This window comes from Rhinolophus ferrumequinum, chromosome 17, assembly GCF_004115265.2.
Source record: "Rhinolophus ferrumequinum isolate MPI-CBG mRhiFer1 chromosome 17, mRhiFer1_v1.p, whole genome shotgun sequence".
Classification (NCBI taxonomy): Eukaryota; Metazoa; Chordata; class Mammalia; order Chiroptera; family Rhinolophidae; genus Rhinolophus; species Rhinolophus ferrumequinum.
The window spans coordinates 6,278,378-6,297,558 of NC_046300.1; the positions used below are offsets into that span (position 1 = coordinate 6,278,378).

Consider the following 19,181-nt stretch of genomic DNA (forward strand, 5'->3'; position numbering starts at 1 on the left):
GCCCCCCAATCTTACACAACCTGTTAAGAGAGGCCCTGGGCGTCAGGGAGGTGGGCCAGGAGTGTAAGAAGTTGGGTAGGCTCAGTGATTTGAGGATGTGCCAATTTGTCCATACCTCTGGAGGGGTCTGCTGGAAGCCTGCTGCAGCCTCCTTGGGGCCAGCCGCATTATGGGCACCCCTTCCCACAAGAATATATATTCCTTTCCTCACCCATGCTGTAAGGAGCTCCCTACTCTAGTGCCTCTGAAATCCACCCAGGGCTGTGCTCCAGCAGGAGAGCACCCTGCAGCACCCTCCAGCCCCTGCGCCTCTCCCCAGCCCGCAGTCACACACATCAACACATTGTTCACTCACACTTGGGACACTTCCGCTCTCTGGAAAAAGATGGACTCAGCTCCTGGAATTTCTCCCAATTCCCTCCCCCCACCCCTCCGCTGGTTCCCTTCTTCATCACCTGCTTAGGGGACCATCAGTCAATATCCCCCAAGTAGTCTGACTCCCCAAACCATCACTAGCCTGCCCCTCCACTCGCACACTACTGGATTTGACGATGGGCCTCAACCCCCAGGGAAAGTTGGGGAGAAGATCTTTTAATGTTAAGGAAGCTGCTGGCATGGGGGAGACTGGCACCTGAGCGGTGTCCCACAGCCTTCCTGTCAGCTGGCGCAGTTCCCCCTGGCCAGGACCTACTGGGGGAAGGGCGGGGAGGGCAGCCAGCCAGCAGGGCATACCGGAGGGAAATAGGGTCAAAGTGGTCCCCTCCCCCGCGCCGCTCCTGGCCCTTTCCTCTCCGAGGGGCAGCAGGAAGTGTGGAGAAAGGGCCGGGGTGGGAGGCGGGAGCAAGTGGGAGGGGATGGGGTTTATCAAGTCGCCGGCGGGCTGCCCGCGGGCAGCAGCTGGCGTGAGTAGCTTGGCTGGAGAGCCTAACCCCGGGGAAGAAGGAAGGCCTCCGACCTCCTGGGCCAGCGGACTCCCACACAGGTACGCTCAGCGCGGACGACTGGTCTGCATCCCCCCGTCGGTGCGCTCACAGCAGCGCTCCTTCCTTTTCCTCTCAGCGCGAGAGAATGGGCCGGCGGAGCAGACCTGGGCCCTTGAGGGAGCAGACCCCGCATGGGGAGTGTATCTAGAATACGAAGAGCAAGGAGATCTTGCTCTTTTTCCAGCTGCAAGTCTGCTCCCCAGCGGGCGGAACTTGCGGGGTGAAAGGGCTCAGGATATAGGGTGGAGGCCCGGGGTTGCCCCTCTGGCCCTCTGGCTTTCTCCGCAGTCCCACCAGGAACTTCTGCAAGGGTGGCAGCCTCCTCAGAGTTGAAAGTAAGCCCTAGGGGCTCCCACAGGTATCCCCGCGCCTGGGCAAGAGGGGACGGGAATCCAGAGATTGTCGTGTCCGTGATGTAGGTCGGGGGCCGGAGGGTGCCCTACCCCAAAGGCCGGCAGGGCTTACCGGCCCCCAGCTGTCGGGCCACGCTGCGACCCACAGCTCATGTTGCCAAGACAACCACTGCCTCTGCCCAGCCCTAGAAGGGCGAGGAGGCGGGCACTCGGCCCCCTGTCCCAGTCAAGCAGGGGGCGGGGTTCCCCTTCAGACCCTGAAGGGAGAGGGGAGCCCTGATCCGTAGGGGTCGGGACGTTACTGTCGGTTCTTGTCACCGTCCCCCTTTCCACACAAAGGGGCCTCAGGGCTAGGGGCGACACTCGAGTACAGAGCCAGATCGGCTGCTACCCCTAGCCAAGGCCTCGGGGTCCCACAGCACCTCCTTACGGCAGGGCGGGGGAACGCCACCTTCTTTATTCCCTCCACGATCCCTGTCCTTTATGCTGTCCCTTTAAGGGGCTGGCTGCGCCGCGGAGCCGGGAGGATTGTACCACCGGCAGCAGGCTGCAGGGGGGAAATCTCGGGCTGACTGGCTCTCGCGGCTGAGACACCAGAAAAAAGCCCCGTTCGGAGGGGCCTCACGGTCCCAGATGGGTGGCGGCATTCCTCGGCGGAGGCTCTCGGAACCCTGGAGCCCGAAAGGCGGCACTAGCGGCTCGAAAGTGGAGCACACCTTCCCGCCCGGACCACAAGTCCTGCCCCAGGCCCGCCTCTGCGCTGGATTCTTAAAGGGCCCGCCGGCCGGGGGGCGGGGGGGGCGGAGCGAGCAGAGGCGCCGAGCCGGGGCCGTGCCTGGGCGAGCGGCCGGAGTGTGCTGGGCTGGGCCCGGGATGGCGGTGGCTATGGCGCGAGCCCCGGCGGCACCCTGCGCGAGGTGAGGGCGGGAGGTGCAAGCCTGGCAGGTCTCTCCCAGCGGGCTGGGTTCCGAACCCCCTGGGAGGCAGCCCAGGGACCCCAGCCCCACCAGGCCGGGCTCAGGCCCCACGTGCGGAGCGGGGGCGGGGTCCCGCACAAAGGCCAGGCTGAGTGAGCTCTAGCCCTACCCGCCTAGCGTCGGGCGCGCGCATTCCCGGTGGCTGTGGAGGGAATGGCAGGTCTGCCGGCGCCTCCGTGGGAGGTCCGCTGCCCCTTTGTCCCCGCGTGGCCTCTTCCAAGCTTGGGAGAGTGTCTGCACTCGAGACAAAGTCTTGACAGCCTCACTCTTCTGCCGGGCGAGTGCTACACAGATACCAGCTTCGCGGCTGTGTTCCAGCGTGCTAGCCGCTGCTTGAGCTGTGCCCTGCCTTACCCAAATGCTATCGTTTCTCTGGACTAAGATTCTTCACCCTGTAGAGTGGGCCTTGGGTTCGGGGCTCTTTGAAACCATATGCTGGATGGTATGCAGGCATGTGTGTTGTCTCTGGGTGGCTTATCCATAGCTCAGTTCGTCCGATTCTCAGAGGTCACAGACCTAACAGAGGTCTCTTCCCAGCTATTGGCCACCTGCACCAGGAAGGAGCTCTGTGCTCCTGCCAGTGAGTTCCCAGGCTATCTTGCCTGCTCCTCAGTGGCCTGTCGTGTCTCAGACCTGTTACAGCCATGAAAGAGGGTCTGAACAGCCCTGGGCACAGTGCCCCACACAGCATGGACTTTGGGAGTATGGATGGGTTTGGGGTGAGCCCCTCCAGAATTCTCTAGACTAACTTGCTCTCTCCCACCCTTTCCTCAGTTCCTGAGCTGGTGTCAGGCAGGTGACACTGTCTGCCTGCAGCCCCCAGCATGTGGGCAGGCCTGAGCCCTGCCACCAGACTGGCCCTGGTGTTGGCGGTGGCATGGGCCACGGAGCTCAAGCCCACAGCTCCACCCATCTTCACAGGCCGGCCCTTTGTGGTAGCATGGGACGTGCCCACACAAGACTGCGGCCCACGCCTCAAGGTGCCACTGGACCCAGAGGAGAAAGCCTTCGACGTGCAGGCCTCACCTAATGAGGGTTTTGTGAACCAGAACATCACCATCTTCTACCGCAACCGGCTAGGCCTGTACCCACACTTCGATTCCGCAGGGAGGTCTGTACATGGTGGTGTGCCGCAGAATGGCAGCCTCTGGGCACACCTGAAGATGCTGCAGGAACACGTGGAGCACTACATTCGTCGACAGGAGCCTGCAGGGCTGGCAGTCATCGACTGGGAGGATTGGCGGCCTGTGTGGGTGCGCAACTGGCAGGACAAAGACGTGTACCGCCAAGCCTCACGCCAGCTGGTGGCCAGCCGCCACCCTGACTGGCCATCAGACCGTGTCGTCAAGCAGGCGCAGTATGAGTTTGAATTCGCCGCTCGGCAGTTCATGCTGGAGACGCTGCGCTTTGTCAAGGCGGTTCGGCCTCGGCACCTCTGGGGCTTCTACCTCTTCCCTGACTGTTATAACCACGACTATGTGCAGAACTGGGAGACCTATACAGGCCGCTGCCCTGATGTGGAGGTCTCCCGAAACGACCAGCTGGCCTGGCTGTGGGCCGAGAGCACGGCCCTCTTCCCGTCTGTCTACCTGGACGAAACACTCGCTTCTACTGTCCATGGCCGCAACTTTGTCAGCTTCCGTGTTCAGGAGGCCCTGCGTGTGGCTCGCACCCACCACGCTAACCATGCACTCCCAGTCTACGTCTTCACACGGCCCACCTATAGTCGCCGGCTCACGGGCCTTAGTGAGGTATGTACCTCCCAAGGCTCTGCCTTCTTCCCTGGGAACCACTGCAGGTTTGAGTTACCAGGGGGCCTCCTACCCCATAATTGACCGGCTACCCTACATCCCCTAACGTCAGTCTCTCTGTCACCTTGTGAAAGAGGAGCAGCATTGGCTCCATTTTACAGATAAAAGAATTGAGGCCCAGAGATGCTAAGAAATTTGTCCAAAACTTCCCAGCAAGTCCAGGGCAGAGCAGGGACATGGGCCTAGACATTCTGTCCATCCTGATAGATGCATTCTAGGCTCACGTGGACCCTTGGCTGGGGTAACGGAGGCCCAACATGGGGGTGGAAATGGCTTAAACATTTCAGGAGAAAGTGAAACAAGAGCCTTTGCCTGGGGGTCAGAAGGGGAGGACTGGGCCGGGGGCTTAGCAAGGCAGAACAGGTTTGAGCCTGCCCGCCCTGTCTGTCCTCCCTGCGGGCTCAGTCCTCCCCAGTGACCAACCCCTTCCCACACAGATGGATCTCATCTCCACCATTGGCGAAAGTGCTGCCCTGGGTGCTGCAGGTGTCATCCTCTGGGGTGATGCAGGGTTCACCACCAGTACGGTAAGTAGGACCCACCCAGCCCACTGATTCCGCAGAGTCTGCAGGGACAGGCAGAGAGTTGGGGCTTTTGGCTGCCAACCTCAAAGTGGGTAAACCTAGTCTGGCCCCCTTGTCTGTCTCCCACCCAAGGCATCCCAGGTCTCAACAGAGAAGACAGGGCCCTTCCCCTTCTCCCAGGAAAGGGGACATGCTGTCCTGAACAGCTCTTGAGTTCTGTCCTTCCCTGCCTGCCCTGCTGGGCTCCAGTCTCTGCCCCACCCCCTTCTCAGCAGGAGCAGGGACAGTGAGAGCTCAGGCACACATGTGCATATACACACGCATGCACCAGTAAAAGAAGGTACTGTCACCACAGGGTGGACAGTTTCCATCTGGGGCTGTGGGCTGAGGCCGCTGACCCTGATCTCTGGCCTCTGCCCCCAGGAGACTTGCCAGTACCTCAAGGATTACCTGATGCAGCTGCTGATCCCCTACGTAGTCAACGTGTCCTGGGCTGCCCACTATTGCAGCTGGGCCCAGTGCCATGGCCACGGGCGCTGCGTGCGCCGCGACCCCAGCGCCAGTACCTTCCTGCACCTCAGTGCCAGCAGCTTCCGCCTAGTGCCTAGCCACGCACCTGGTGAGCCCCAGCTGCGACCAGAGGGGGAGCTCAGCTGGGCGGACCATGACCACATGCAGAAGCACTTTCGCTGCCAGTGCTACTTAGGCTGGGGTGGCGAGCAATGCCAGTGGGACCGTAGGCGGTCAGCTGGGGGTGCCAGTGGGGCCTGTGCTGGGTCCCAGCTCACCAGCCTGCTGGCTATGGCAGCCCTAGCCCTAACCTGGACTTTGTAGGGTTCTCTCACCTGGCTGCCAGGCAAGCTGGCCTCTGCCACAAGGGCTCTGCCAGGCATATAGGAGCCTGCAAGGGGTGGACAAACTAGAGTCCGAAGGGGGCAGAGCCCCTGGGATGCCCAGGAGGGTGTCCATACCAGCTCTCAAACCCCTGTTCTAAGGGGGAGGAGCAGTCCCCTGGGGAGGAGCCTTCTCTCCCTGCCAGAGAGGAAGAGGGGGCATGGCTGGGGAGAAGCTGACCCTACTTCCCTGCCCCTGGATAGTCTATTATTATTATTTTGGGGTCTGTCTTGTAAATTAAATATAAAACAACTCATTTTGTGTTTGGGCTGTCTGCACCTGGGCCAGGGCATGTGAGAGAGTTTCCAGAGTCTTTCTTGAAGTTTGAGCCCAGCTCTGCCCTGCGAGGCTCTGCTGGGGACTTCTCATCTGTAAATGTGTTCACTGGGACCTGGGGGCCTGGAGCTGCCCACTCTGCAGCTGTCCTGCTGGGACAGGGGCCCCTGGGAGTGGAGGGACTCACACGCCACCCCAGTGCCGAGGGCCTTGCTTGCTCCCTATTGATTGGAATGCAGTTGAGCCCAACCTTCTATGAAGGACGGGACTCACTGTGCTTCTCCTACTGGCCCACGTATCCCCAGCTGGGCCAGTGCCAGCCACTTCGCCTTGCCCACCCAGGGAGAAAGGGCGAAGTGGATGTTTGATCTTCCCTGGCTGGGCAAGTAGCCAGACCACCTCTCCCTGCTGTTCCCACAGGCCAGGGTGTCTCTTCCACTCCCCTTTCCCAAGGGCAGTGGACTCCAGCCCCCCACACCTCTCTCCCTCTGGGTCACAGTCCACACTGGGTATGGTCAGAGGAGGCAAGCAGGGGATTGGGGTCTGAATTCTGAGGTCCAGTCCCTGTTCCACTGCATGACGGGGCAAGCGGGAGGCATCCTGACTGAGCCTGGGAACAGAGCCATCTTCAATGTCAGCTCTGTCCTGCCCATGAGAGAATATGACTCGTCCCCGGCTGTCCCAGGGGAGGGAAGTAGCAGCCAGAGCAGTCAGACCAGCTCTGCCCTGCTTCACTCCCCTGCTTCTGAAGGGAGTTACCGGGATGGGTCTCTGCCCTGCCCCTCAGCCATCACACCCACACCTGGCTGCCCCTGTCCAGTAATGACTCATCCCTTTCTCGGGTCACACTGGGTCTAGGGAGACAGGCTTCAGAAGCAGCAAGTGGTGAGGAGGGCAGCCCAGCCACAAGCACTCGGGGGAGGTATCCTGCAGAAAGCGCTTTCTGTGTTGAGTTTTGAGAAGCTTGATGCCAGGAACAAAGCAGAGGCAGAGGCTGGAGGAAGCTGAGCTCACCTGTGACTAAGCACAAGTCTGGGGTGTGGCCGGGGGCTGCCGAAGGCAAAAGCAGAAGGGGCAGCCCTAGAGCAGCCCCTGGCTGAACTGGTTGAGGGTGGTGACTCACCTGTTCAGTAAACACACAGAGCACACACCTGCCAGAGCTGGGCTAGCTGCAGGGGACGCATCTGTGAATCACACCAACAAAGACCCCTGTCCCTGTGGCTGACAGGGGACAAGGAGGTGCACACTGGATGTGAAGACTGAGTCATGTGCTGGACAGTGGAGGTTGTTCCCCAGAGAAGCATGCAGGTGAGGGGAGGGTGTGGTTTGGGGAGCAGAGCCTGCAGAAGCAAGTCCACCAAATCCATGTCCATGCAGGTTATAAAGCGACCCCTCATCCTTCTGGCTGGTGATGGCAGGGAATGGAGAGAAGAGTCTGGGTGGTAACCATGCGAGGGTGATAAAGCATATGGTGGAGGAAGGTACCAAGGTAGAAGGTTTGCCAAGTGCTCCTGGCCAAGGTGGGGAGGGCCTGCTGGAGAGGAGAGTCAGGGGTTGGCCAAGAAGGCCGTGAGATGAGGGGCCAGCGGAGGGAAGGCAGCTGTGCCCCCCCCACACACCTGTGAGCTACCCCACCCACATCTGGAACTTCCCCCAACACAGGTAATCGAGGTACACATGTGACCTCACCCACACAGCTGGCACCTTTCCCACCCAGCTGTGACCCCGACATACCAATAACTCCCTATGTGCACAGCTGTGATCCTCCACATGTGTGACCTCCCCTGCCCAGCTGTGGTCTGTATCCACCCAGCTGTGACCCCGACATACAAACCGGTGAGCACCTCACATCACTTGCCCAGGAGGACCTGGAAGACAGCCTTGGAGAAAGCAGTCCTGTGGGGGGCTGTGTGGGGGGACTGGGGAGTGAGGTGGGTCAGGGGCCTGAGGTCTGCACAACCAGAAGGAGTGAGCAGGGCTGGGCCATGAAGCAGGACCAACGTGTCAACAGCGTAAGACGTACATTTTGAGAAGACTCAGTTCTCTATTCTCAGCCTCTGGATTGGCCTGAGATAGTGATCAGGTGTGTGGCCTACAGGGTGGACACTGGGAGGTCTGGTCCCATCCGGCAGGCCGGATAATGGATGTCAGGTGGTCTGGATATGTGAGTTGGAAATCAGGGTTAACTGGAGGTCTGAGGTATGTCCAGGACTGGATAGTCAAAAGCTTGAGTTCCCAGGCTAGCTAAGAGCAGAATCTTCTCATGCCTCAATCTATTTAATTTTAGTAATTTAGCAGCTTGACTACAGTGACTCCATTTTATTTCTTCACTCTGTTCCTCAGACCCCAGACACTCACACCACTTTGACCAATCTGACCAGACCAAACCGGCAGAAGTAGGCCTGTGGGTGGGGGAGGGCTTCAGGCGCCCCAGCTGCTTCCTGCTGTTTCATCAGTAGAGCTTCTCCCTTGGACTGAGACCAGCTCAGGAATGTTGCTTGTTGGTTGGCTGGATTGTGCCAATTGCAACACTAGGTTTCTGGGGGCACTAAGGGGTAGCTTGGAGCCTCAGGAGAGGGGGTCAGAGGCTGCCTTGGTGTTCTGTTCCCTTACCCAGGGGGAGTTGTGCCAGGCTCTCTGACCCTAATGGTCATCACTCTGGGACCCTGCTTCCTGAACAGGCCCAGCAGCCCCCACCCCTGGCTAGATCTGTGCTCGGGTCATGGCTGATGTGCCCACAGCACCCTGGGCCTTCCTCTCCTTCAGCCCGGCCAGCTTCTCCATCCTAGCCAGCCTGGAGGGACAAGCCCAGGTGGCAGCCATCTTTGCCACTGGTCTGGTGACCACCATGCTGGGGGGTCGGTCACTGGCTCAGGTCCAGACTTGCTGTAGACCCAGGCAGCACTTTCACTTGGGCCAGGGATATGATTCCTTCACCCCACCCTGGCAGGCAAGCCTGGGCCTGATCATCTAGCAGGTCTCAATCAGTAGCTTCTGAATCAGCACACGAGAGAAATCAAGGAATGAACAAGCACGTGGTCGCTGATACACTGACCTCAGACTCGTGGTCACACCGACATGGTCTCACAGTCACAAGACCACAGGGTCTCACACACACCCAGCCCAGGCACTGGCTTCCACATTCTGCCGGAGTTTGTGCAGAATCTCAGATGGTCACTGACGGGCTTCACGGAGGCACAATCACCCAGCAAGAGTGCGAATGGGGGCCAACACCGCCCCGACTTCATGTACACAGGGCATTTCAGACTCAGGTCCCTGAAGCAGGGATGACTTATCCCTGGGCACAGGGCCTAGGGCCGCAGTACTTCTAGGGGCCCACAAACATGTTTTCATCTTAACTTTTTTAATAGAAGAAAGAATACGTAAATAATATATAACAAATTCTGTCTGGGTTCTATTTGTCTTTATACCAACATAGCTGTAAACTATTTTTTTGAGGAAGAGGTCCACAAAGGCAAGTTTCTGGGACCCCCAAATGTTATAATTCAGCTGTGAGGGCTTAAGTACATTCCCTGGGTATGGGTCCCAGGGCACCCAAGACTCCACTACCACAAACAGGCCTGCCCAGCTGGGCCCGCCACCCAGACAGCCCCCCTGCACTGCTTCCACCCCCCCTCTACCACAAGTAAAGCCACAAAGCCCTGCCCTAGTGCTGACTGGGCAGGGGAGGGCCACTTCCTGCCCAGACCCCACCCCCTACCAAGGGCGCTTTGCTAGAGCGTGGTGGCTCTGCTGCCTGGCCCAGGCCCGCCCCTCCGCCTGCCCCCAGACTGGGTGGGGTTACCCCCTACAAAAGCTCAGCGTTTCCCCGCAGCAGCTTCCTGAGTCTGGTGCAGCTGGGGCCAGGGTTGAGGGACGAAGAATCTTGCTGGGCCCTGCCTAGGCCCTCACCCTAGGGTCAGGAGTTTGGAGGATGAGGCTCTTCAGCTCTGAGGTCAGCAGGTACAAGTGGGCAGACTGGCAGGGATACAGGAAGGCTGGGCTGACTCCTTGGTCACTGAGCATCCCCTCCTCCAATGGCTGGCTGGGATTCCTGGGGGAAGGGACAACGCAGCCCCCCACACCCCATCAGTCAGGTCGGCCTTGGGGGCCAAAGACCTGGCTCTCTGCCACTCCTCAAAATTGATGTCAAGGCTTCCGTGGCCCTTGGGGAGGTGGGGTGGGCAAGCCTAGGCCACGGCAAATCCTGTGGGAGACCAGGCAAAGACTCGGCCCTAGAGGCAACTCCATCTGCCCTCCAGTGGCTGTGTTCCCCTCCAGGCCTTTCCTTTGCCCTCTGACCTCCCTGAGCCCTGCAGGTGGGTGTTTACCTAAAGCCAGAGCAGGGATGGATTAATGAGCAAGGAGCTGGCCCTAAGCAGGGGACAGAGAGCTCAAGGCCTGTTCTCAGCTCTGCCTCCCCTGGCCAGGTTTCCCTAGACTTGCCCTGTGCCATGGCAGCCCACCTGCTTCCCATCTGCGCCCTCTTCTTCACCTTGCTCGGCATGGCCCAAGGCTCCAAAGGCCCCATGGTACCCAACCAGCCCTTCACCACCGTCTGGAATGCAAACACCCAGTGGTGCCTGGAGAGACACGGCGTGGACGTGGATGTCAGTGTCTTTGATGTGGTGACCAACCCAGGGCAGACCTTTCTCGGCGCTGACATGACCATTTTCTACAGCTACCAGCTGGGCACCTATCCCTACTACACCTCTGCTGGGGAGCCCGTGTTTGGTGGCCTGCCCCAGAATGCCAGCCTGGATGCCCACCTGGCTCGCACATTCCAGGACATCTTGGCTGCCATGCCTGCCTCCAACTTCTCAGGGCTGGCAGTCATCGACTGGGAGGCATGGCGCCCACGCTGGGCCTTCAACTGGGACACCAAGGACATTTATCGGCAGCGCTCACGGGAACTGGTACAGAGGCAGCACCCTGACTGGCCAACTCCTTGGGTAGAAGCAGCAGCCCAAGACCAGTTCCAACAGGCTGCACAGGCCTGGATGGTAGGCACCCTCAAGCTGGGCCGGGCACTGCGACCTCGTGGCCTCTGGGGCTTCTATGGCTTCCCCGACTGCTATAACTATGACTTTCTAAGCCCCAACTACACAGGCGAGTGCCCACCAGGCATCCGTACCCAGAATGACCAGCTAGGGTGGCTGTGGGGCCAGAGCCGTGCTCTCTACCCCAGCATCTACATGCCCGCAGCGCTGGAAGGCACGGGAAAGACACAGATGTATGTACGGCACCGCGTGGGTGAGGCATTCCGTGTGGCTGTGGGTGCTGGGGACCCCAATCTGCCAGTGCTGCCCTACGCCCAGATCTTCTACGACATGACGAATCACTTTCTGCCCCTGGTGAGTCTCTTTCTGTGACCCTGCCCGCCTTGTGGTTTCCCATCAGGCATTAGGTCCAGCAACTGAGGCCACACAGCCTTGGGGCACTTTCATGCATTCCTTCTCACATTCTCTGAACACCTTGTGTGCCAAGCTCTGTGCTAGGCACAGATTCAGCATTCATCAGAAGAACGTAGTCCCCACCTGCTTGGCCTTCACAGGCTAGAGTGGGCCCAGGCTGGCCTCTGGCCACCAGGGCCACAGCAGGCCCAGCTGGGGGTTGTGAGTTATTTTTCTCATCCAATGGTGTTACAGCAATCTGCTGTGGAGAGGGAGGGAGGCCCCACAGAGCTATGCTATCCCTTTCCCCAGGATGAACTGGAGCACAGCCTGGGGGAGAGTGCAGCCCAGGGGGCAGCAGGAGTGGTGCTCTGGGTGAGCTGGGAGAACACAAAAACCAAGGTGAGCTCAGGCCCAGAGTGGGGGTGGGCTGTCAGGAGGACTGGGGAGATCTTGGCCGACCCTTTCTACCCCTGCAATCCTGGCTGGCCAGCATCTGAGGGCCTCAATTCCCCAGGTGGGCCTGTGCACGGCTGTGGTGTCCCCGACACTCCCCCTCTTACCCAGGAATCATGCCAGGCCATCAAGGAGTATGTGGACACCATGCTGGGTCCTTTCATCCTGAACGTGACCAGTGGGGCTCGTCTGTGCAGTCAAGCCCTGTGCTCGGGCCATGGCCGCTGTGCCCGGCGTCCCAGCCACCCCGAGGCCCTCCTCATCCTCAACCCCAGCAGTTTCTCCATCGAGCTCACACCTGGCGGTGGTCCCCTGACCCTCCGAGGTGCCCTCTCCCTTGAGGATCAGGCGCGGATGGCTGTGGAGTTCGAATGTCGCTGCTACCCTGGCTGGAGGGGAGTGTGGTGTGAGCAGCAGGGTGTGTGGTGAATGGCCGCACGCCGGGGTGCACACCCTGAGCAGCACTGATGCACTCTGGGCCTGGCCAAGGCTTTCTCAAGTACAGCAGTCACACAAGTCATGGTGAGTCGGGAGTACACTGAGCCCCCGTCAGGAGCGGATGCCTGCACATGCACACATGCTTCCAGACCGGGAGAGTTGCCTAAGGAATTCCGAGTCTCTGGCACCCACCCAGCAGGGTCATAAACATCTCCTCCAGAGACACTGAGCTAGTCTTTAAACTGCAGCAATCACAAGAACTGACGTTTACTGAGCACCTACTCTTCGCCAAGTAGGCAAACTCATTCAGTCCTAACACGACACTATGAGGAAACTGAGGCACACAGAGGGAGGGGGGAAAGCACCTTGCCCACCATTGCACAGCCGGAAAATAGAGAGGCTGAGATTGGAAGCCAAGCTGTCTGGCTATAGAGGCAGAGCCCTTTGATTCCCACTGTGTTGATGGTAACCAGCCCTGCTGGCAACCTGAATCCACTCGGAGGCACCAGCCCCGCAAATAAAGCAATGATTCTTACTTCAAGAGCTGTTTATTGAGTGCCTAAAACGTGCAGGCGCCAGGATCCAGAGAGCACAGAAAAGGCTCATCTCTTTCAGATCTGACATTAGTCCAGGGGCAGCTGCTTCCCAGGGTGGGGCCCAAATTTCAGGAAGAAGCTCCACCTGGCCATTTCCACTCAGGACGGGGACAGGAGGCCGGCGGGAGGTGAGACAAAACAGAGCGGGTACGTGACCTGTCTGAGACCTGGACGCGGCGGAAACGGAGCCAAGCTGGAGGAGGGGCCTGCGCCCGGCCCAAGATGTGGCACGCCAGGCGCCAGCACCACCTCGGCAGAGCTGAATCCAGGAGGAACCTAAGCGGCGAAGCTCGGAGCCAAAGACTGGGCGGTGTGGGGCGGGGCTGGAAGGGGCGGAGCGTATGGGAGACAGAGCCGGCGTTGGGTCACAGCTGTGACGTGTAGAGAGCAGGGCGGGGCTCAGCACCGGCGGGCCGGGCAGAGGCAGAGCCCTCGCACAGAGTCTGCCTCGGGTCAGTTATGACGCACGGACCGGGGGCGGGACCTGGCCGTCCTGGAGACTCAAAACCGTGGTGCGCCGCGAACCGCGACAGCTGCAGTGCGTCCGCCGCACCACTAGGGGCCAGCGCGGGCCGACGGAGGAGTCTGAGCCAGAGACAGCGAGATCCCGATCTGTGCGGAGCCAGGACGCCGAGCATCCTGGAGCCCAGCTGCAGCATGTTAGTACCGCCCCCTCCCCACGTGTGGCGTGTCCATCCGCGTTGTCTCCCGCGTTTCTGTCCGATCCCCGCGTGCGTTCAAGTGGCTATGCGCCCCCGACGCCCTCCCTGTGTCTGTGGTTCCCTTCCAGAGCATGCGAGCCACACCCACCCAGGGTCATGCTCCTGAAGTCCCTACCCCCAAAACTCCACGATTTGGACCCACTGGGGGGAGGGGAAAAGCGAGGCACAAGGGCTGACTCTTTCTGAGGACCCAGGAGCCCCGCCCACAGTGGGTTGGGTCGGTACTGAAGGGGTTAAGCCCGCGGGGAAGCCTGGGGTTCCAGGCCTAGAGGCGGATCCTGGGGCTTCCTTCCTCAGGGTCAAGGGGTGCATCTGCTGCGAAGGTGGCTGATTGCAGGTGAGGGGCTTATAGTCCTCTGAGGTAACGTGGTGTGAGAGGAGGGGGCTACCTGTTATTGACCAGTGTGGAATTGGCCTCAAGCTCAGGGGCCCTTCTGGGGAGGTGGGGAAGGGCAGCCAGGACACCCTCTCTGGTGAGCAGGTGAGTAGAATGGTGGTGCCCAGCGCCTTTCCCACCCTCCTCTCCCACTTCCAGAAATCCCCCAGCATAGACCCTCCTTGCCAGCAGGGCCTGGGGTAGGTTGGGCAGACAATGGGGTTTGGGTGCAGGAGGTCTGGGTCCCCAACCTGGTGGCCGTTGGACCCCCTGTGGATGTAGGAAGGAAGCTGTGGTCCTTATCTAGGGTGACTACGAAACTCAGGCCAGTGGGGAACCAGGCTTGCAGAAGCTACACGGTTGTACGACTGTGAGTCAGGCCCCTTGCTAGTGCTGCTGGGGCCCCATCTGAGGGGACAGCTGGGTCCGTGCCCAAAGCGTCCTAAGCTGGGCAGTGTTAGGGAGGAGGCCCTGGGCTCTGCCCCAGGCAGGGAAGGCAGTCCAGGGAGGGGAAACAGTCTAATGGGTGGGTGAGTGGTGCCTCAGGATCAGTTAAGTGGCAGGCATGGCCCAGGTGGTCAAAAAGGGTGACCTGGAAAAGGAGGAACCTGGACAGCTTCTGGGGACAGCTTTGTACCCTCTGAAAGGAGCCTTGCGTGGGTTTAAACAGAGGGTCATTGTGTCTGGTTTGCATGTTCTGTCCGATGGCCGGCCAGCCATGGTGATATAGGGCTGGATCAACTGTCCTAGGGAGGACAAAGTTACAGCCAGAGCAGGATGGGGCCAGGACTCAGGTTCTGTCCCAGCCTTTAGTCCTCAGCCTCCATCCCATGTGGGGCAGGACACCCTGAACCCATACCCTCTGCTGTCCACCTGAGTCAGCTCTCCCAAGGATAGGAGATGGGTCTCCTCCAGGTCACCTCTGCTATCAGGTGAGTATGGGGACAAGGTGCAGCCCACACTCCCTGTTCTAGGATGCATGGCTCCCCTAGCACTCTGTCAGCCCTTCCCTGCCCCAACCCCGTCCTCCCTCCTAGCACAGCCCAGCATGGCTGGTGTCCCACAAGAGGAGCACCCTTGTGGTCTGCAGAGATACCCCCAGCCTGGCACTGAGCCACCTGCAACCCAGCAGGAGATGGCCTTGGCTCCCAGCCTAACTCAGCTGAGCCTGGATCTTATATGTAGGCGGGAGCTGACTCTGAGCCCTGGCCTAGACCGTCCACACTGGGTGGAGCTGATCCTGAGTGCCAGCCCAGCTGAGCTGACTCAGGATCCTGCATGCCAGCCAGAGTTGACCCTGAGATCCAAGCTGACCAAGCTGACCCTGGATCCTGCACACCCACCAGAGCTGATCCTGAGCCCCAGGCTGGCTGAACTGACCCCAGGTTCTGCATGCCACCAGAGATGACCCTCAGGCCTGGCTCGACTGAGCTGACCCTGGATCCCGCACACCAGCCAGAGGAGACCCCCGTCCCCAGCCTGGCTGAGCTGACCCTGGAGCCCGTACACTGCCGACCTGAGCTCCTGGATGCCTGTGCCGACCTCATCAATGAGCAGTGGCCCCGCAGCCGTGCCTCCCGCTTACACTCCTTGAGGCAGTCCTCAGACAACTTCCCCCTCTGCCTGATGCTGCTGAGCCCCCACCCCACACCCGGGGCAGCCCCCATTGTGGTGGGCCATGCCCGCCTGTCACGGGTGTTGGACCGGCCCCAGAGCCTCCTAGTAGAGTCAGTGGTGGTGGCCCGGGCCCTGAGGGGCCGTGGCTTTGGCCGCCATCTCCTGGAGGGCCTCGAGGTCTTTGCTCAAGCCCGGGGCTTCCGCCGGCTACACCTCACCACCCATGACCAGCTGTACTTCTATGCCCACCTGGGCTACCAGCTGGGTGAGCCTGTGCAGGGCCAGGTTTTCACCAGCCAGCGGCTGTCAGCCACCCTACTCAGTGCCTTCCCCAAGGCCCATTCCCCCCAGCCATCCTGTAAGGCCCCTAGCCTGACTGCCCAAGCTGCCCCAAGAGTCCTCAAAGGGCCATCAGTGCCGCCACCCCCGCCCCTGCCTGAGCCACTGACCACCTCACCCCGACCTTCAGCAGGGCCCCTTCCACAAAACCTGCTGGGGACACAGTACCACGACCTGAGAGGATACCCCATATTCTGGATGGAGAAGGACATCTGAGGGCCACGTAGGACAAGGCACTGTAGGACAAGGTTCACTGGACTGCCCAGGACAGTCCCAGACTCAGCCCACTGGCCATACTTCAGCCCCTAGCCCCTGGGGGTAGCTGTAGCCTGAGCATGTTTCCTGAGAGTCAGTGGGGCCAGGAGATGGCTCTGGCTCAGAGCTGCCAACGTGGCTGAATAAAGACTTCTGTTGGGTGTGGCTATGACAGTTTATTTGTTGACCCCTGCAGGAGCCTCCAAATCCACTTTGGCCCTAGGGCCATGGATGGAAGGACACCTGCCCTTTGTCCCTCCCCCTCTGCCAGTCCCAAGGGACAGGGTATCTGTTCCCTTCCACATTCACTTACTCAGGGCACAGACAATGGGGAACTAGACAGATAGAATCTTGACCTAAAGGGACAGACAGGGAGACAGGCATACAGTGGCAGGGTCCATGCTGGGATAGTGGGAGCCCAAGCACCCTCACTCTGCCTGGAGATCCAGGAGACCTCCCAGGGGAGGTGATATCATAGCAGAGACTTGAGTGCTGAGTAGGAATTAAGCCAGGCAACGTGGGGGCTGAGTGTTCTTGGGGCAGGAAATAAGTCGGGCAAAGGAAAGAGGGAGACTTGGGAGAGCTGTGGTTGTGGGAGGTATCAGGGCACAATGATGCCATGACAGATGGAAAAGGGGAGGAGAGCTGTCCAGACCAGCTTGGGGTGTGGCTGCTCCGAGAAGCCTATGGGACCCCTTGGGGACCATGCTTTTGCTACTCCCCATTCTTGTGGGGAAGAGTGGGAAAGTTTTCCCAGCTTCCCCTGCTGTGTGGAAGGTATGCCGTGGACTCTGAGCTCACACCCCTCTCTCCTGCAGGTTTCCTTTCCTGGGGCATGACCATGCAGCCAGGCCGAGCCCTGGTGCTAGGGGTAGCCCTGTGCCTGGCGTGTGGCCAGCCCCTGCTTCGGGCCCCTGAACACCCCTTCTCTGTGCTGTGGAATGTGCCCTCAGCACACTGTAGTGCCCACTTTGGTGTGCACCTACCACTACAGTCTCTGGGCATCACAGCCAACCACGGCCAGCGTTTCCATGGCCAGAACATCACCATCTTCTACAAGAACCAGCTCGGCCTCTATCCCTACTTTGGGCCCAGGGGCACAGCTCATAATGGGGGCATCCCCCAGGCAGTGCTCCTTGACCGCCACCTGGCACGGGCTGCCTACCAGATCCAGCACAGCCTGAGACCTGGCTTTGCTGGTCTGGCAGTGCTGGACTGGGAGGAATGGTGTCCACTCTGGGCTGGGAACTGGGGCCGCCGCCGAGCCTATCAGGCAGCCTCCTGGGCTTGGGCACAGTGGGCATTCCCCCACCTGGACCCCCAGGAGCAGCTCCACAAGGCCCGTACTGGCTTTGAACAGGCAGCCCGTGCCCTGATGGAGGAAACACTGCGGCTGGGCCAGGCACTGCAGCCCCATGGGCTCTGGGGTTTCTATCACTTCCCAGCCTGTGGCAATCGTTGGCATGGTATGGCTTCCAATTACACGGGCCGCTGCCACTCAGCAATCCTCGCCCTCAACACCCAACTGGATTGGCTCTGGGCTGCCTCCAGCGCCCTCTTCCCCAGCATCTACCTCCCACCCCAGCTGCCACCTGCTTATCACCAGACATTTGTCCGATACCGCCTGGAGGAGGCCTTTCGTGTGGCCCTTACTGGGCACCCACATCCCCTGCCTGTACTGGCCTATGCCCGCCTCACACACCAGAATTCTGGAAAGTTCCTGTCTAAGGTGAGTGAAAACTGATGTCCAGTGGGGAGACATGACCCAGTCCTAGGAAGGTCTGAGGGGAAGACCTTGCTCAGGGGTTTTGAGGGGGGGTGGTCCTGTCCTGGAGCATCCGACAAGGTAGAGCTCTGCCTTGAGAGATTTTGAGGGAGAAGGCAAGCCCCAGCATTGGAGCCGTGGTCTGAGGACATTCTCTGAGTGGAGGGCCTGAGAAGCCACTCAGAGGCTCAGTGCCAAGGGGCCCTACCTACTCTAGAAATGGAATCAGATCATGGTAATGAGCCTGGAAAGTTTCTGGAAGGTGGAGGTAGATCCAAATGGATCTGGCCAGCGCAGCCCTGGCTTAACAGCTCTCTGCCTCCAGGGTGACCTTGTAAAGACCATTGGTGTGAGCGCAGCACTGGGGGCAGCCGGCGTGGTGCTCTGGGGGGACCTGAGCATCTCCAGCTCTGAGGTGATCATTGCCCCCTCCAGCCTGCCACACAGCCCATGTTGGGGTCCGAGGGTTGGGGAGAGACCATGTCAGGGCCATGGAGCAGAAGCATTGATAGATCTCTTCCCTATCCTCAGGAGAAGTGCAGGCATCTTCATGACTACCTGGTGGACACCCTGGGCCCCTATGTGATCAACGTGACCAGGGCGGCCACAGCCTGCAGTCACCAGCGGTGCCATGGCCATGGACGCTGTGCCCGGCAAGACCCCGGACAGCTGGAATCCTTTCTGCACCTGCAGCCAGATGGCAGGCCCGGAGCTTGGGAGTCCTTCAGCTGCCGATGTTACTGGGGCTGGGCTGGCCCTACCTGCCAGGAGCCCAGGCCTGAGCCTGAGCCTGAAGAAGCGGCATAAAGCCAGGAGTCATCTGCCGAGACCCTCTTGTTCCTCCTGCCATTCCCAGTCCTGGAGGATTCTGCCCCACTCTTGTTCTATTTAATCCTCCCATATACACACCCTACTTTCCATGGGCGTTTACACCATTTGAAAACCAGAGGCCCTCTGAAATCACCTGATCCCTTCTAACAAGGAAGTAGCCGCAGGGAGAGACAGGGTTCCAGATGGTTAGGGTTGTCGGCCCCGGGCTCTGCTCCTTCACACCACTGAGTCTAGAGCGGTCACAGGACATCTATCCAAGGGCAGGTGGGCCCCAAGATCTTGGCTAAGGTCTGTACCTGCTAAGCTGTTGTCTACTTTGCTTTCATCATAAAGTCACTTTTTCTTTCACTGCCTGAGCTTTGGCTGTTCCCCCTGTTGTACCAAGCCCCACGTTCACCCTGTCGCGTGTCCCGCTGCAAGCACCCAGAGATGCGGGTCCTGCGTGGTGGGTGGTTCCAAGAGGGTATCGTCAGAGTTAACGATTGTGCGGGGTTGCATGTGGTGGGGATGGGGAGGTCGCAGAGCATTGTGGGTGCATAGTTCACCTAGAGCGTCGTAGGCTTAAGGGTTGCGGG

General features: G+C 59.9%; 4 protein-coding genes across 13 annotated transcripts; all 4 read left to right on the forward strand.

Annotated features, from left to right (window-relative positions):
- The first annotated feature begins 843 nt into the window (after nt 1-843).
- On the forward strand, nt 844-5,798 carry HYAL2 (hyaluronidase 2). 3 transcript variants are annotated; one of them, XM_033132861.1, is made up of 4 exons: nt 844-982; nt 3,088-4,064; nt 4,562-4,651; nt 5,072-5,798. In XM_033132861.1, exons 2-4 carry the CDS (start codon nt 3,138-3,140, stop codon nt 5,480-5,482), a joined length of 1,428 nt encoding a protein of 475 aa, XP_032988752.1. In that variant the 5' UTR covers nt 844-982; nt 3,088-3,137; the 3' UTR covers nt 5,483-5,798. The 3 variants fall into 3 exon arrangements, with proteins under 3 accessions (XP_032988752.1, XP_032988751.1, XP_032988753.1); XM_033132860.1 differs by lacking the exon at nt 844-982 and adding an exon at nt 2,099-2,253; XM_033132862.1 differs by lacking the exon at nt 844-982 and adding an exon at nt 2,550-2,755.
- Nucleotides 5,799-7,019: 1,221 nt separating this feature from the next.
- HYAL1 (hyaluronidase 1) lies at nt 7,020-12,986 on the forward strand. 4 transcript variants are annotated; one of them, XM_033131875.1, is made up of 4 exons: nt 7,025-7,126; nt 10,249-11,172; nt 11,524-11,613; nt 11,779-12,986. In XM_033131875.1, exons 1-4 carry the CDS (start codon nt 7,085-7,087, stop codon nt 12,094-12,096), a joined length of 1,374 nt encoding a protein of 457 aa, XP_032987766.1. In that variant the 5' UTR covers nt 7,025-7,084; the 3' UTR covers nt 12,097-12,986. The 4 variants fall into 4 exon arrangements, with proteins under 4 accessions (XP_032987769.1, XP_032987766.1, XP_032987768.1 ...); XM_033131877.1 differs by lacking the exon at nt 7,025-7,126 and adding an exon at nt 9,578-9,781; XM_033131876.1 differs by lacking the exon at nt 7,025-7,126 and adding an exon at nt 9,584-9,773.
- An 87-nt stretch (nt 12,987-13,073) lies between these two features.
- Nucleotides 13,074-16,816, forward strand: NAA80 (N-alpha-acetyltransferase 80, NatH catalytic subunit). Its single transcript, XM_033131893.1, is given in 3 exon segments — nt 13,074-13,360; nt 14,985-15,196; nt 15,199-16,816. Coding segments are annotated over 3 exon segments (1,185 nt in total). The 5' UTR covers nt 13,074-13,160; the 3' UTR covers nt 15,972-16,816.
- HYAL3 (hyaluronidase 3) lies at nt 13,241-18,957 on the forward strand. 5 transcript variants are annotated; one of them, XM_033131884.1, is made up of 4 exons: nt 13,241-13,360; nt 16,829-17,739; nt 18,101-18,190; nt 18,307-18,957. In XM_033131884.1, the coding sequence occupies exons 2-4, from the start codon at nt 16,846-16,848 to the stop codon at nt 18,580-18,582; spliced, it is 1,260 nt and encodes a 419-aa protein (XP_032987775.1). In that variant the 5' UTR covers nt 13,241-13,360; nt 16,829-16,845; the 3' UTR covers nt 18,583-18,957. The 5 variants fall into 5 exon arrangements, with proteins under 5 accessions (XP_032987775.1, XP_032987776.1, XP_032987777.1 ...); XM_033131886.1 differs by having other exon boundaries at nt 13,252-13,360; nt 17,371-17,739; XM_033131887.1 differs by having other exon boundaries at nt 13,267-13,360; nt 17,456-17,739.
- The last annotated feature ends 224 nt before the right edge of the window (nt 18,958-19,181 follow it).